The sequence below is a fragment of the Meleagris gallopavo genome, chromosome 3, assembly GCF_000146605.3.
Source record: "Meleagris gallopavo isolate NT-WF06-2002-E0010 breed Aviagen turkey brand Nicholas breeding stock chromosome 3, Turkey_5.1, whole genome shotgun sequence".
NCBI lineage: Eukaryota > Metazoa > Chordata > Aves > Galliformes > Phasianidae > Meleagris > Meleagris gallopavo.
The window spans coordinates 51,956,082-51,971,165 of record NC_015013.2 but is presented as its reverse complement, the minus strand read 5'-3'; the positions used below and the strand labels follow the sequence as shown (position 1 = coordinate 51,971,165).

General features: G+C 35.2%; 1 protein-coding gene across 1 annotated transcript in view; it reads right to left on the bottom strand.

Moving 5' to 3' along the window:
• Positions 1-15,084, bottom strand: part of LOC100548083 (gamma-1-syntrophin) — a 90,652-nt gene that overhangs the window by 43,649 nt on the left and 31,919 nt on the right. Inside the window, exons 5-6 of the mRNA XM_019614340.1 lie at positions 13,116-13,159; positions 12,967-13,008 (exon numbers count right to left, since the gene is read on the bottom strand). Of these exons, the coding sequence (XP_019469885.1) occupies positions 12,967-13,008; positions 13,116-13,159 (86 nt within the window). The remainder of the gene's footprint in view (positions 1-12,966; positions 13,009-13,115; positions 13,160-15,084) is intronic.

Sequence of the window (15,084 nt, the reverse complement as noted above, 5' to 3'; positions counted from 1 at the left end):
GACATTAATAGCTTGAAAAGTTTTGGACAAAAGAAAAAAAAAATTTCAACTTTGGATATCACAACTGTATGAGGCTGATAAAGACATCATCATTTAGATAAACTACTTAACCCCATTGTCTGTCAAATATTTTAAGTCAAGAAGCCTACTTATGATTTTACTACTTGTAGTAAAATGCATATTTCATCTCCTACTGATTTACGTGCCTTAATTACAATAGAATTTATTTGTGTAAGTCTCTCATTGGTATCAGAGCTCAGAAATACAAATAGGAACCAGAATTTGGTTTGGATCAATCTTACTGTCGCTTTCCAAATAAAAAAATAATCAAATCTACTTTAGAATTAATATGCGATCTGTTTATAAGCAAAATAAAACTCCTCCTGGAATCGAGTATTTACAGTACTGTTATGACAACACCTACAGACTTCTCCAAAGCTTTCCCAAAAGGTTTCACAACACCATCATACCTGTGTTAACTTTTGTGTACAATCAGATTAACAACAGATCACCACCCATCAGCCTGCAATGCATTTCTCCTTTAAGACACAAGATGTTTTTGACTATTAGTCAGAAACCAACTGTGACAGCAGGCTTTACTGAGACAGTTGTTCTTTTTTAGCTGCTCTTGACTACATGTGGTGGAGAATATTCAAAGAAAGCTATCAACATCTGCAGAATGTTTAAGCAACCTGCAAAAGCTGTGCACGTGGCTTCTCCGTAACAAATGGCAATTGCTTTTTACCTTCAAGGAACCTTGATGCAAAACTTCAAAGACTTTTTTGTCCACTTTTTCTTAAAAAACAATCTAGGACATTTTAACACAGAGATCAGATGTAGAAATTCCTCCTACTTAATCATATCTGCATAAAATCCTTTACTAGTCGCACAAGTAGCATGGGGCACTAGTCCCATAAAATATGAAGACATTATCCATGTCATATTCGGAAAAATAAATAACATCAGCTATATTCACACTTATATGCATGAGTTCTAGACTATGTAGATATGGTTTGAGTGAAGACCATTAAAAATCCTTCCATGAATAGAAATGTACTTTCTAATGATAGAAGACATTATGCTAAAGCCAAAAAGCTTCAGATGAAAGCTTTAGCACTTCTAACATTTTTTTCTCTTCTAAGTAACTGTAAATAAAAAAATTGAAGTGAGGTTGAAAGTGGAAATTCTTTTTCCTAGCAAGTTGAAAGAGGAATTGAACACTGACTTGGAATTAAGGACTTGATATTTTCCAGGTAAAGTGTGCTTCCCATTACAGAAGTGAGAGAAGGAAATAATTACTTACTGCAGAAAATAAGTTATAGGAGGAAATAATTCCAATCTAATTTTCCATGTTAAGGATTTAGAGGCTCATTTTTACCCTCACAGTTTGGTCACACTGCACTTTATTATTATTTTTTTGTTAGAGTAATGAACCCTTAAAGGGTCTGAACTTTCTAGACTTCATTAATAACACAGAAGCTGCTTCTTTATCTACTAAACAGACAAGAATTCACTGCTTCTTCAGTAAACTTTTTAGACACTTCAAATTTACCAGAAAAAGCGCTTTCACAGTTGATCAATATATATGACATTTTTAACGCATTTACTAAACAAGTTTCTTATTTCTGCATGCTGTTTGTGAAAATATCATAAGTAATATGCAAAATTCAGGCATGTTACCATACCAAATATCATGTTGACTCCTGTTCCTGTTCCTAGTATTTCAAGAGTGAAAGTTGCCTATTTGGCAATTTGAAGTACAATCTTAAATTTCAAATATTTTCTGAATAGAGATATGTCTGAGGTTGTTCAAAACATTGTTTGAATGCTTGTCTGAGAAAGCAGAACCCCAGTTTAAGTGAGGGGGTGATGATGGAATCAGTAACAGAATAAGTGTGCTTACACTAATCCCACTGCAAGACCGGGGTCAAATACACAGCCAGTGGCAAATTTCACATTTACATATTCAATATAAAATTTGCTGATGGCAAATATGACCTTAACATTTACTTTTCATGAACAGTCACACTAATCAAGCACCAGCATATAAGTCCTCATGAAAAATTAATAAAAAGTAGTCTTAAAGACTTTGAAATCAAATTTTAATTCTAAATTTGAATAAATATTAATGTGCAAGCCTAGTGCTATTTGTTCAACACTAAATGTTATCAACTTCACAATGACATAAAGCATAATTATTGGACAAATTTGTATATTAAGTAATGTTTTAGATCAATGTATGCAGTTAACTGTTAAGCTTCTTGGCAGTGAGGCTCTAATCTCAGAGAAAGATATTTCAGTAGTTCTGGAAATGTGCTCAGTGGCAGAAGTTTTCAACTGAGAAAATGCGTAATAAGAGTCTTTAGTGACATTTAAGTAATGGTATCCTTTTCACTGTGGAGAAATAATTCTACTGTATCTAACTGAAACTGAGAAACGGACTTGGTACTTCATAAATATTATTAAAAACTGAGAAAAAAAGAGTCCTTAGCTCATCAAAACACTTTAGTTTTACTTTTAGGCAAAGGCATACATATTTTGCTTAGCTGGGATCCAACACAGTTATCCAAAAATATGAAACATCGATAAAAAATATTGTCTAAACATTTTTTTTACATTTTTTTTCAATAGCGTCTAAATTTTAAATTTTGGGAGAACTGAATTTGGAGGTACTCATATTGGGTATTAATTAACTGGAGGACATTTACAGATACTTTACTAGCTTACATTGTTGACAAGCTACTCTCCATCATATTTGAAAACTCATTGTCTTCAGGTTAAGTCCGTGGTGATCAGAAAAAGAGAAATATCACTCCTATTTTTAAGAAAGGGAGAAAGGAAAATCTGAGGAACTACAGGCCAGCAAGCTTTACCTCCATGCCTGTGAAGATCTTTCTGGAAGATACATGAAGACGTATGTGAGACAAGGATGTGATCTGAGACAGCCAGCACAGCTTCACCAAGGGAATATTTTGCCTCACCGATCTGGTGACCTTCTGTGATGAAGTGATGGTACCAATGGACAAAGGTAGGGCAACTGATGTCATCTATCTGGTCTTCTGCAAGGCCTTTAACATGATCCCATACTACATCTTTATCTCTAAATTGGAGAAATGTGGATTTAAAGGGTGGACTATCCAGTGGATAAAGGAAGGGATGCTATCCAGATGGACCTGGACAAACTTGAAAATTGGGCCCACATAAACTTAATGGATTTCATCAATAAGTCCAATTGAAAGATGCCACACTTTTGTCAGAGCAATCCCAGATACACGCACAGACTTGGAGAAGAACTCACTGACAGCACCCTTGTGGAGAAGGACTTGGGGGTGCTAATGGATGAAGATCCAGGCATGAGTCAGCAGTGTGAGCATGCACCCTGGAAGGCCAACTGCATCCTGGGCTGCATTAAAAGAGGGGTGGCCAGCAGGGCAAGGGTGTTGATTATCCCTCTCTACTCAGCCACCATGAGATCCTACCAAGAGTACTTACTGTGTCCAAGCCTGCAGCCCCCAATACAAGAAAGATGCAGAGGAGGGCCATGAAGATGACCAGAGGGCTAGAGCACCTCTCCAATGAAAAGACTGAAGGAGTTGGGCTTGTTCAGCCTGGAGAAGAGAAGGCTTCAAGAAGATCTACTGAAAAGCCTACTGAAAAAGTATCAGGAGGGAGGCACACTTTTCCATTTAAACAGAAGTCTTCCAATAAGATGAAGATTTTGGCCTTGATAACTTCTTGGACATTGAGAGCTGTAGCTGTACTGGTAAAATTTTAAATGTCTTTGTACTGTTTCTGTGATCATTATTGTGCAGGTGATTAATTTTACTCTCAAACCTCACTTACTGATTGACAGAAGGATGCTTTATATAACTGGTAAAACCTTATAAATCTTCCAGCGTGAATGTTTAAATACGTTTTATCTATTAGAATTCCTTCCAGCAGATGCAAGATCTCACCAAACTTTTCTGGACAACTAGAAATTCAAAAATAATACATTATGACCTGACATGTACAGGGGTCTTTGAATGTGTTTTATATTAGAACTTTATGTAAATATGACTGTATATAGGATTCCAAGAAAGTCTTAACATGACTGAGATATGAAGGTTTTGTAAAGGATGCCTGTTTACCGATTTAGTATGTAAAATGCATTATACTCAAAATATTATAAGAAGAAATTTCAGTATTTCAGGGAAAACAGAGATACTCTCAGTGCTTATTACTTGCACACTGACATGCTAAAATATGGGAGACTTTTTAATGCAGACTGCTCTTTTGAACTTTCCTTTTAATGGGTCAGCATAATTAGAACCTGTGAAATATTCTGAATCAGGACTGGTTTGACAAGGGCATATGAAGTAGAGCATATCTACCTACACTTACAAGACCTAAATTAAAGATACATGTCATTACCTTAGTAATGCCATTTCAGCTTGAGCACTGACTACTTCTCATTTTATTCAGAAAAGTACTAATGGCACAAGCAGGCAACAACATCTGCAGGTCTTTGCACTACAGTCTGAAGAAATGATAACCTTTGTAAATTCTAATGTAGAATTTCTTCCTTTTGGCACGACATCTGCACTCAAATTTTTCTTGTGATCTAACCTAGTGTTTTAGTAGGCACTGTCTTGTAGAATAACTAATAGGAAACAGGACATACAAAACTGAACTTGTAGAAAGAGTCCACTGTTAACAGGGCAATGTCAAGAAAGAAATTGTTAAACTAGAAAAACAGGCACAGTACTGACAAACAGGTACCAAAGCACCAGTATTATACTGTTCCATACTAGTGGGTAAGAAATATGGAGTGGGCCATTTGGAAGCTTCCCTATATCTGGCTGAACAGTCCAACACTGAATACTAATGAAAAAATATATAGAGTCAATTTTCCCTTCCTCTTCTTCCTCCACCAAACAGTTAGAATACAAAGACCCAATATAGAGAGGGGGGAAAAAAAAAGAGAGAAAAAAAAAGGGGGGAGACCTAGAAGTAAGTACAGGTGTTAGATAAGCCTTGGACAAATACTGGCACTTTTTTGAGCACAACTCTTTACTTGTTATTCTTTCTGGCTAGCTAAAGTAGTGTACATGCTTTCCTTCACCCAATGTAATCTCTCTGATTCATATCAAGCCATAAGAAATAAAAAAGTTGCCATTCAGAGTTGAACATTTCCTACTAGTCTATGTCACATGGTCATTTCCCTTTTAAAGAAAATACTGATGTTGCCTCTCAAATAATATTTTCTAGTCCGTATGAGTTAAAGAAAAATTTTTAATAGTGACCCAGGAAAAATAATATTTGTCAATAGAAGGTTTCTTTTTCCTTACACTAAAATGTCCTAAACTCACAGAATGCTATGTGCCTTATTGTTTCCTTTGATTCTTGGTGGCACTTCGTGTTTTCTATGCTATTCTTGTATAGCCTCACTACATTACTACGTTGATATTCTAAGGAAAGGGAAGGGAAGGGAAGGGAAGGGAAGGGAAGGGAAACTCAAAGAATGAGCCAAAGTGGATTATGACTTAAGAAATATAAACTATCCAGTAACAGACTTAAAATACTTAGCCCCTAGCATTTTCTTATTTTTTTCCGTTATTGTACAATATCACAAATAAGTACAGGAAAGCAAAGAAAAAGTCTGAGTCCCTGTATCAGAGCCTACTTGAATTATAACTCTTCAACTGGAATATGGTCTGTAGAATGGAAACTTTCAGTAAGCCTTCTGGAGGAAAAGACAAGTATACCAACAGACCTAAAAATATTCCTATTCTATCCATAAGGAAGCAGAGAAAGCAAATATTCACAATAAATTATCGATGTAAACAAAGTCAGAAATGAATCATGTCTGATAGTGCACACTTTAAAAGCTCTGCTCAACTGTCTATTTTTTTTGAAGCTCAGGTTTCAGCATTAATATTACTGCATGGCAAAAGAGGAAACGTCAACTATTTGAAGAATGTCTCAGCATAACTGCTGACTCTTTTTTTCACTCTACTCCACTAAACCCTACATGATTTTGACTTTGAGAATAGTATAAAAAGAAAATAATTATATTAATCATATTGACTCAATATTACCCATGCTAACATTCTACCCATCTACTAAAATTACTAGAAGTGTTGAATAGTTTTAAGAGATGGAGTCTTAAAACAAGTTATAGATGTATAGCTACCTTGAGAAAAAGATATGAAAAAATAATTTAGGAAGACATGCAATGCACATCAGTGTATTTATAAAGTTTAACAGCAGGGTTGTTGAATAAACCCTAGCCTTTTCTGTGATCCACACAAACATTGTTTATTTAAACAACAAAAATATAGCTGAACACATATAAGAATACTACTCTAGGATGCATCCTAATAAAAAGAATTTCTACTACATAGGAAAAAGAAACCAGAGCTCCCTCAAACACAAAAACAAGACAAAACCAACCAAACAGATACCTCTAGGGATTATTTATACCAGCTGGGTTCTTTTCTACGTGATGTACACTCACTTCAAACTAATGTTGAAATACTTGACAGACCATTATTAGCTCCAAGTTTCATGAACAATAAGGAAATTATAAATACGTTGTTGCAGATATTTTCATTAATTATACTATGGTAAAAGAAGTGAGGTTAACACTTTTCTTATAATCACAGGTCTTGTACAGAATGGCGGTATGGAATAACTAACATCTTGGCCTCTTCATATGAAGAAAACTACTGAAGAATGATCAAGCTTTTCTCCTACAAGTGCCGATTATGCAGCTTCAATATCTAAATATCTATTTGGTTTCATTTCTTGCCTTATAAATACAATATGATTATTATTCTGTTTAAAACATGAAAAAAGTTACTGAAGCTATTCATCATAGGTTTAAAAAATCAGCTTGGATGAAAACTGATACGGAAAAATAAAAAAAAAAGATTTGTCAGCTGCACATAATTCCTGCACATAATTCCAGTTAAGCAACTACAGCTTCTATGCCATCAGCTTTCTGTAACATATATCGTAATTGATATTCTGCTAGAACACAGTGAAAAGGGCAAAGCTACAATGCAATGCGCATGGGCATCCCATTTCATGTCAAACTCTCAGAAAAGATGCCTTGTTCAAAATGTAGCTGATATTTGAATTGTAATATGGTGCTACACAGAATACCTCACTGTATCAAAATATCACTAAAGTTTAAATACTTACACAGATTCTATATCTACCAGTATCAGCTTCTCCCTGGATAATAACCTCGCTTTTCAAGCAACTTACTTGAATCATGATAGCTGGAATATACAAATGACATTTTCATTAGAAACCCTGAATTTACCTCAAAAATGAGAAACAACAAACCATTTTATATTTGTATTTATTTCATTTTAATTGTATTTCCTAAGAGAAAAGCAGATACCCAAGGAAACCCAATGATAGGTAACCACAGTTTTTGGTACTATTTGAGATTCACATTAGCAGAGGTAATTTTAAATATATTATTTTTCATTTGAATAAAATTCTTCCTTTTCCATAGACTTTAGATGCACTATAAACCTGTTCTGGAAGCAGCAAATGCAGTAGATGAAGGACTTCTCTCTCTTCCAACATTTCTTCACTGTCAATGGTGTAGTGACTACTAGAACCACCCAAATTTCCACGTTACGAGAACAACATTATACTGATTGCCTATCTATCTTTGTTTGAACAATAAATGCAGGTAAGGTCCTCCATTTGGAGATACATAAAGATAAATTAGTTTCCAGGTTATAGGTATATCAGTTTCTAATTTTATGAATAACCATTTTTGTTATGAGCACTTAAAAGACTAGGTGTTTATTGTTTGGATTGACATTGTTGGTGACTGGATTTACACACTGTTGCACTGAATTCCTCAGGCAGAAGCCTAAATTTTTATGCCTGTCTATGCATGCTATTCCTAATTTCCTAATAAAAAGTCTTGCAAAATGCTAAAGAGAGAAAAAAAAAGATGGAAAAAAAAGAATATATCCAGAGTAGAAAGAGTTCCAACTCATCTAAATTAAGAAATATAACAAGACATCCCCTACTTCCAAATTCAACTTGAGACTGCACTTCTAGAAACAAATTATCTCTATGATGTTGAGAGATGGTTTTTAATTTTTTTTTTTCCAACCTCCTCCAATGCTGATATTTTCCCACAGACATATTTATTTTACCATAGGAGAGTACTAAAGTGAAGGAATGCTGTGCTGTATTCAGATGGGACTCTTTACAACCCCAGCTGAACAACAAACTGACATTCAATCTTTGATAGAAACTCATAATATCCATTCATGATAATGAGTTATATCCACACCTTCTACAAATGGAAAACTAAGCTCAAAATTCACCTAAAGCTAAGAAAATTCCAATGGGAAGTGGGCAGATATCTCTTGTAAGTTAAACCAAAAAACAAGTAAGCCTACATATTCAGCCTTATAAGTCTTATCTACCTATTGATTTTTCATATTCAGGCTTCAGATTGTAATGTACTTTCGGGATAACACGATCTGTGCTCCACTGGATGCTTTATTACCAGACTTAGTAACTAATGGAAGACAACAAAGGATATCATAGGTGCCCACAAAAGTTAAGCCAACTAAGTTTGTTGCATTTCAGAGAAAGATTCTTCCTACTATGAAAGAGTGTCCTAATTTGGTATAAAACGACTTATTTTTGAAATTCAAATTGAAAAATAGTTTGATTTGTGTAGCAGAGTAAAAACAGTATAGTGTAACACCATGTTTAGCTGATTAGTAATCAGTGTAATATTACAGGCTGCACTGATCATTATGCAGAATTTTTCATTACTGAGTTACGAGGATAAGACATTTGCTTAAAATGTTTTTGCAAACTGCAATAAGTGTTGGATCTAGAAAAGAAAAAGAATGAACACACATTGCATTCAAAGTGCAGATAATGTATACACGTCTGAATTTCCTATGGGAAGCTTCAACTTTACACACTGGAAAATCTTTCCTACTGCTTCACAGTAAATATTTTCTAAGACATCAGGGCAACTCAAAATGTTAATATATTCTCTCATCATATGATACCTGCTAAGATAGACTCAGAAAAAATGAATTATGATCAGAACGAAACAAAATTCTGACATTATGGACCCTGCACAGCCATTTTAAAAGTACCTAGATGTGGTAAGGATTGGACATTAAGTATTCATTGCAGTTCTAATCCATGCTGTGAGCAACTATGTTCTACATATTTCGCATTTTCTCTGTTACTTTGACATTAGGATTATGGATCCCATATTTGATAAAGATTAGCACAGGAGTGCTGTAACAGCTCAAAGTTCATGGAACACGCTGCAGACCAAATCTACCTGTAACTCCTGCTGGCAAACTAGTTTCTGCATCTGCTCCTTAGTCAGGTCTATGCCTAAAACCCTACTTAAATATACAATGAACTACCAGATCTATCATTAATAAAGCAGCACATATTATAATCAGACTTTACAGCAAATTCACTGCACATACATGTACATCACAGTGCAGCAGGCAAACTATAACTTAGTTGCCATTACAGGAACAAGGTGGGATTGCTCCCACAACTGAAGCACTGCAGTGGATGGTGATAAGCTCTTCAGAAGGGATAGGCAAGGAAGAAGGAGAGGTGGTGTGGCTCTCTATGTTAGAGAGTGCTTTGATGTTGTTGAGCTTGGTGCTGGTAATGAGGGGGAGGGTCAACAAGGCGGACATCCTGGTGTTATAGGCTGCCTAACCAGGATAAGGAACAAATGAGACATTCCATGAGCAGCTGGCAGAACCTGCATGATCTCCAGTTCTTGTTCTCGTGGTGGACTTCAGCTTCTCCGATATATGCTGGAAATACAATACAGCACAGAAGAAATAGTCTAGGAGGTTTGTAGAGTGTGTGGAAGATAGTTTCCTGATGCAGCTGTTAAGAGAGCCTACCAGAGAAGGTGCCCAACTAGAACTGTTGTTCACAAACAGAGCAGGACTGGTGGGAGATGTGGAAGCTGGGAGCTGTCTTGGACAGAGTTACCATGAAATGGTGTAGAGTTTTTGATTCTTGGACATAGAGGTAAAAGAGAACAAAATATATTTTTACAAATACATGAAAAGTAAGAGGAAAACTGAGGAGAATCTCTGTCCTTTACTAGATGTGGCAGGGTACGTGACCAATGAGGATAAGGAAAAGGCTGATGTTCTCAATGCCTTCTTTAAGTTTGTCTTCAAAAATGAGATCAGTTATCCTCAGGGTACTCTACCCCTTGACCTGGAAGTCTGGGATGGGGAGCAGAATAAACCCCCACAAGATCCAGGTGGAAACAGGGATCTAATATTCCACCTTCATGGCCTCAAGTCCATAGAAACAGATGGGATCAACCTGAGGGTGCTGACGGAACTGGTGGAGGTGATAGCCACTTTCCATCATCTATCAGCGTTCCTGGTTTACTGTGCTTAGTTTTGGGCCCCTAACTACAAGAAAGATATTGAGACCCTGCAGGGTGTTCAGAGAAGGGTAACAAAGCTAGCATGGGGTTTTTAGCACAAGTCTTATGAGGAGAAGCTGAGGGAGCTGGGATTGTTTAGTGTGGAGAAGAGGAGGCTCAGGGGTGTCCTTAATGCTCTCTACCTGAAGGGAGGTTGTGGTGAAGTAGGAGTCAGCCCCTTCTCTCACATAACTAGAATAGGACTAGAGAGAATGGTCTCAAGTTGTGCCAGGGAAGATACAGTTGGACATTAGGGAATACTTCTTCTGCTGGAGAGTGGTCAGTCACTGGAACAGACTGCCCAGGGAGGTGGTGGGGTCACCATCCCTGGAGATGTTCAAAAAACATCTAGATGTTGCACTGAGGGACATGGTTTAGTGGGAAATACTGATAATAGGTGGACAGTTGGAGTGGATGATATTAGAGGTCTTTTCTAACCATTGTGATTCTGTGATTCTACGATCATAATAAATTCGATGTTTCTGAAAAAAAAATAAATCAAAATTTGGCATTTATGTTTGTTTTATATCTCTTCCGCTGCAGATCTTAGTTTAAAGAAATGTTACATAGATTACTTAAATATTGGCCAATATCAATTCCTCATTCTTAGAAATTATTTGCCCAAGTACTTATTATTTCTCCAAGTACTATCATTTGTACAAGTGCTTGTATATACACAATGGTACATTCATAACTAGTAAGGTAACACCTTTGCTTTGTTATTATTCTTATTCAAATAACATTATTTATAAGGAGTTTGAGAAGAACATTGTGTGGCACTAAAAAGGTATAAAATAAAATGATATTGGCTACTCTATGCGAATCTGTCCTTTTGGGCAGATTTGAATAAACTTACCAGTTTTAATTTGCCTTTTTGTGTGCAAGTCTGCACTTTTATTAACATCTTTTTCTCATGTCTTGAAATGTCAACATCGCATTGAAATCCCACTGAGATATTTACCATATTAAAGCATTAAAACAAAACTATAGTAATCCTATAAAAGATTAAAATCTGGCCACTACTGCACAGCCAAAGCTTAAAAATAAGGCAAATATGAAATGTTATTCTGTTTGTACCGAAGATGGATTAAAGTTCTTATCATAGTTTTATGATTTTTGGTTATCGGTATTCCACATCATAACACCGTGTAGTGCACTGGGAGTTAAACTGTTAATGCTCCAGTTCTGGGCACCTGTCCAGAAGAGAAGAAGAACTACATACTCCAGGTGGCTTTGCAGTCAGAGAGGAGATACAACCCTGGCAAGGTCACCTGATGTCCTCTTCTTCACCACGCTCTCTTCCCTGCTGCTCAACTGGATTGCACATCTCACCTCAGTGTTATGGTGAGGCCTTTCTACCTTTAGGACACTCTCTCCAATTATATTTGATTTATTAGCTTCAATTCTAATTACATTGTATTATAGTGTATTACCTTGCATTCTGATACCATATTTAGTAAATTAGCTTGTTTCTCCTCAGATTGTTGCCACTGTTTTTAATTATTTTGGGGTCCCCTGTATCCCTTTTCCGAAGGCACGGATTTTGTGAAATCCCTCTGCCCCGCTAGTCACGGAACTGGGCCAAACCAGCCAATAAACCATTGACAGTTCTAAGGAATGATGAATGATTTGCAACACAAATTTCCAGCACAAAACCACTGCATAAATGCATTCTGAGAGGTGGAAGAGTGCACTCATTTTGTCTTTCAGCCTGCACTTATTTGTTCATCAGAATTTTATCAACTTATGCTTTCTATACCTGAATGGCATACATTTATCAATCTGTCATAAAACAGAATACAGTGTTAAATACAGAGCATTTATGAATCGATAAAATGAGCTTCACAATTATAGTTTCTGTGGATCGAAACAGGAATAAAAGATAATTTCTTTGGTAATCTTTGGTAATCTTCCATTCATGACATTATTTCTCAAGCTTAGTGTTTCCTACTTCTGAAAGTCCTAAGGACAATCAAACAGCCAAATATAATACAATACTTTTAAAACTCAAATACACATGCCTCCTCTAGGGGCAATCTCCTTAATACTCTGTTCATTTCTACCCTTATAAACGAGGAGAGCGTCTTCATAAATTAAAGCCAGAGAATGGAAGCCAGACTAATGCTTTGTTTTGATTTTAAATAGGTTTTAAAACAACAAATAAACCCCAACATAGTGCAAATTATGACTTTTGAAATTAAAATGACCTCGCACAACCAGAAAGGTTTAACAGTATTGAAATTTGATAGGTATAAGCCAGAAGAAGAATGGTTAGGAAAACATACAGCTAAAATTCTCATAATAAAATAACTACCCTTAATACACAATCTGAGAACAGTAATTATAACAAGTCTACAAAGAAGATCAAAGATTTTCTAAACAAGAAGGTACAGTCTAATTTTTTTAGGAATAACAATAATACAACTGACACCAGTGTACTGCTATAATCTCAATAACTACAACAGACAAAACGTAGACTGAAAAACAGAAAAGCTCACCACTTCTTCATGCCTGCATTTTCTCACATTAATTCCATTAATCTGTTATTAAAAAGATAAAGAGAAGACTTACTCTACATTTCATAAGTATAGATTTTATTTCACTTTTCTAGAAAATTATACATAAAAGTACTTCCAAGTTCACTCACCTGCAGAATTGCATCTCCTATAAAGAGCAAACCTGAAAGTTCAGCTGAAAATAGAAAGCATATTTTTCACTCAATTTGCACAAAATATCCCATATTTCTTGTACTTAAATTTACATTTCATTTAGGTTTTTGCATAATCTTTCTTAAGAAATAAGCAAAAAAATAAAAAAAATAAAAAGGCAATACGTAGCTTCTAAGTAGATATTCGAAATCTTATTAATCCTCAAACACCAGCTTTCATTGTTTCAGTGATAGAGTTTTTTCATCCCAAGTAACAAAACTCCAAAACATCTTCCATCAATGTATAGCATCTTTTGGGCCATAATAGTGAAGCACGGCATGCTTTTCTGAAAACAGAATGACTACAGAACTAGGTCCTATTTACCTGTGAGACACGATTTCTTAGAAGCTTTGAGGGAAAAGAACTCTAGAGCTACTTATGAAAGACAACGTTTAACTTGTAAGATTTTATCAAAGAAACTGTAGATCCTATGTCTTTGATTAAATCAGTGGTGTATTTATGCTGGATTAACACCTTCTCTGTTCAAGAACTAAACAATCAGGGTGTTGTACAAAATCATCATATAAAATGAACTTGATTTTTAAAATAGATACCCTCCAAGTCATAAAGGAATTAACAAAAACTGATTCAAAAACTAACATTTTAAAATATTGAGTTATATTACAGAGCTATCAGATGCACTTCATAAATACAGAATTAATATAATAAAGATTAAGTGTCTGTAAAGAAATATATAATCTCTAACATGAAAAGTAAGGAATAATAACAGAATACATGGAATTATTTGTCTATAGCATTTAAAAACATCACAGAAGGTGCTGTTTAGAAAAGTCTGAAACTTGACTCGGTCCAACTAAATTTTTACTTCCTTATATGAGTTGAGAGACTGGCATTGATATTCACATAAATTATGATAATATATTTGAAGGTCTGGCCTTATTAGCCAAGATACAACAATGGATTCTTAAATTATGAGAGGATTTTCTAATATATTTTATGTTTAAGAAATGTATATCTCAATATTTCTCTTTAGACATGAGGTTTACATGTTACTAACAAATTACATTTGACTTAATTATCTACATACAACATGGTTGGTATGAATTGCATGAACTATCACATTCTTGTTTAGAGGCCTAAAAAATGAACCAGAATCCAATTGGTAAAAGGGCAGAACTAAGCCTCCAATGTTCTAAGGTACAGGTTCTAGATTAAACAACATTTTCCAAGATGCCAAGCAGAGATGACACTTGCATAGCCTTGTTCTACAGAACAGACATCCCTCGTAACTAGCTCTTGAAACACCAGCAGTATTTTTATTGAAAGCAGTAATAGAGTTCATACCTCAAGTATGTACTGAAGTTAGAAATAATGCATCACTCTAACAAAACAAAACAAACAAACAAAAAATAATAATAAAAGGAAACAGCGTGAACTTTGGTGTGCTCAATTAAACTTTGGTCTATGTTTCTTATTTTTCCTACAGTGCTTAATAGCTTTTTAATAGCTAGCGTAGGCAATATATGCCACATTATTATGCATTAAACACTTATATTTATACTGAAAATAAGGGAGTCACTTCTTAAGACTAACATTTTTGTTTTCCTTAGGGTCTCATTCTCTGCTACACTGCAGCATCTCTACACATGACTATCACATCTACATTACAGGGTCAGCTTTCAGTTCTCAGTATTTCAAGATTCCCCTGTACATTTCTTTATCTATGGTCTATGGGTGAATATGAGTTTGTTTTTTTTTCTAGTTGAGCTTTTTAGTTGTGCAGAAGCAGCATTCCAAAATTACTGTATGCAGATGGAGGAAAATGCTTCCAAGTTTGCTTACGCTTATATTCACAAATACACATAAACGTAACAAAGATCATAAATACACCCTGGAAGTGCTTATTCACAACCTTGATCCTTCATCAAGTGCATCACGAGTCATCTA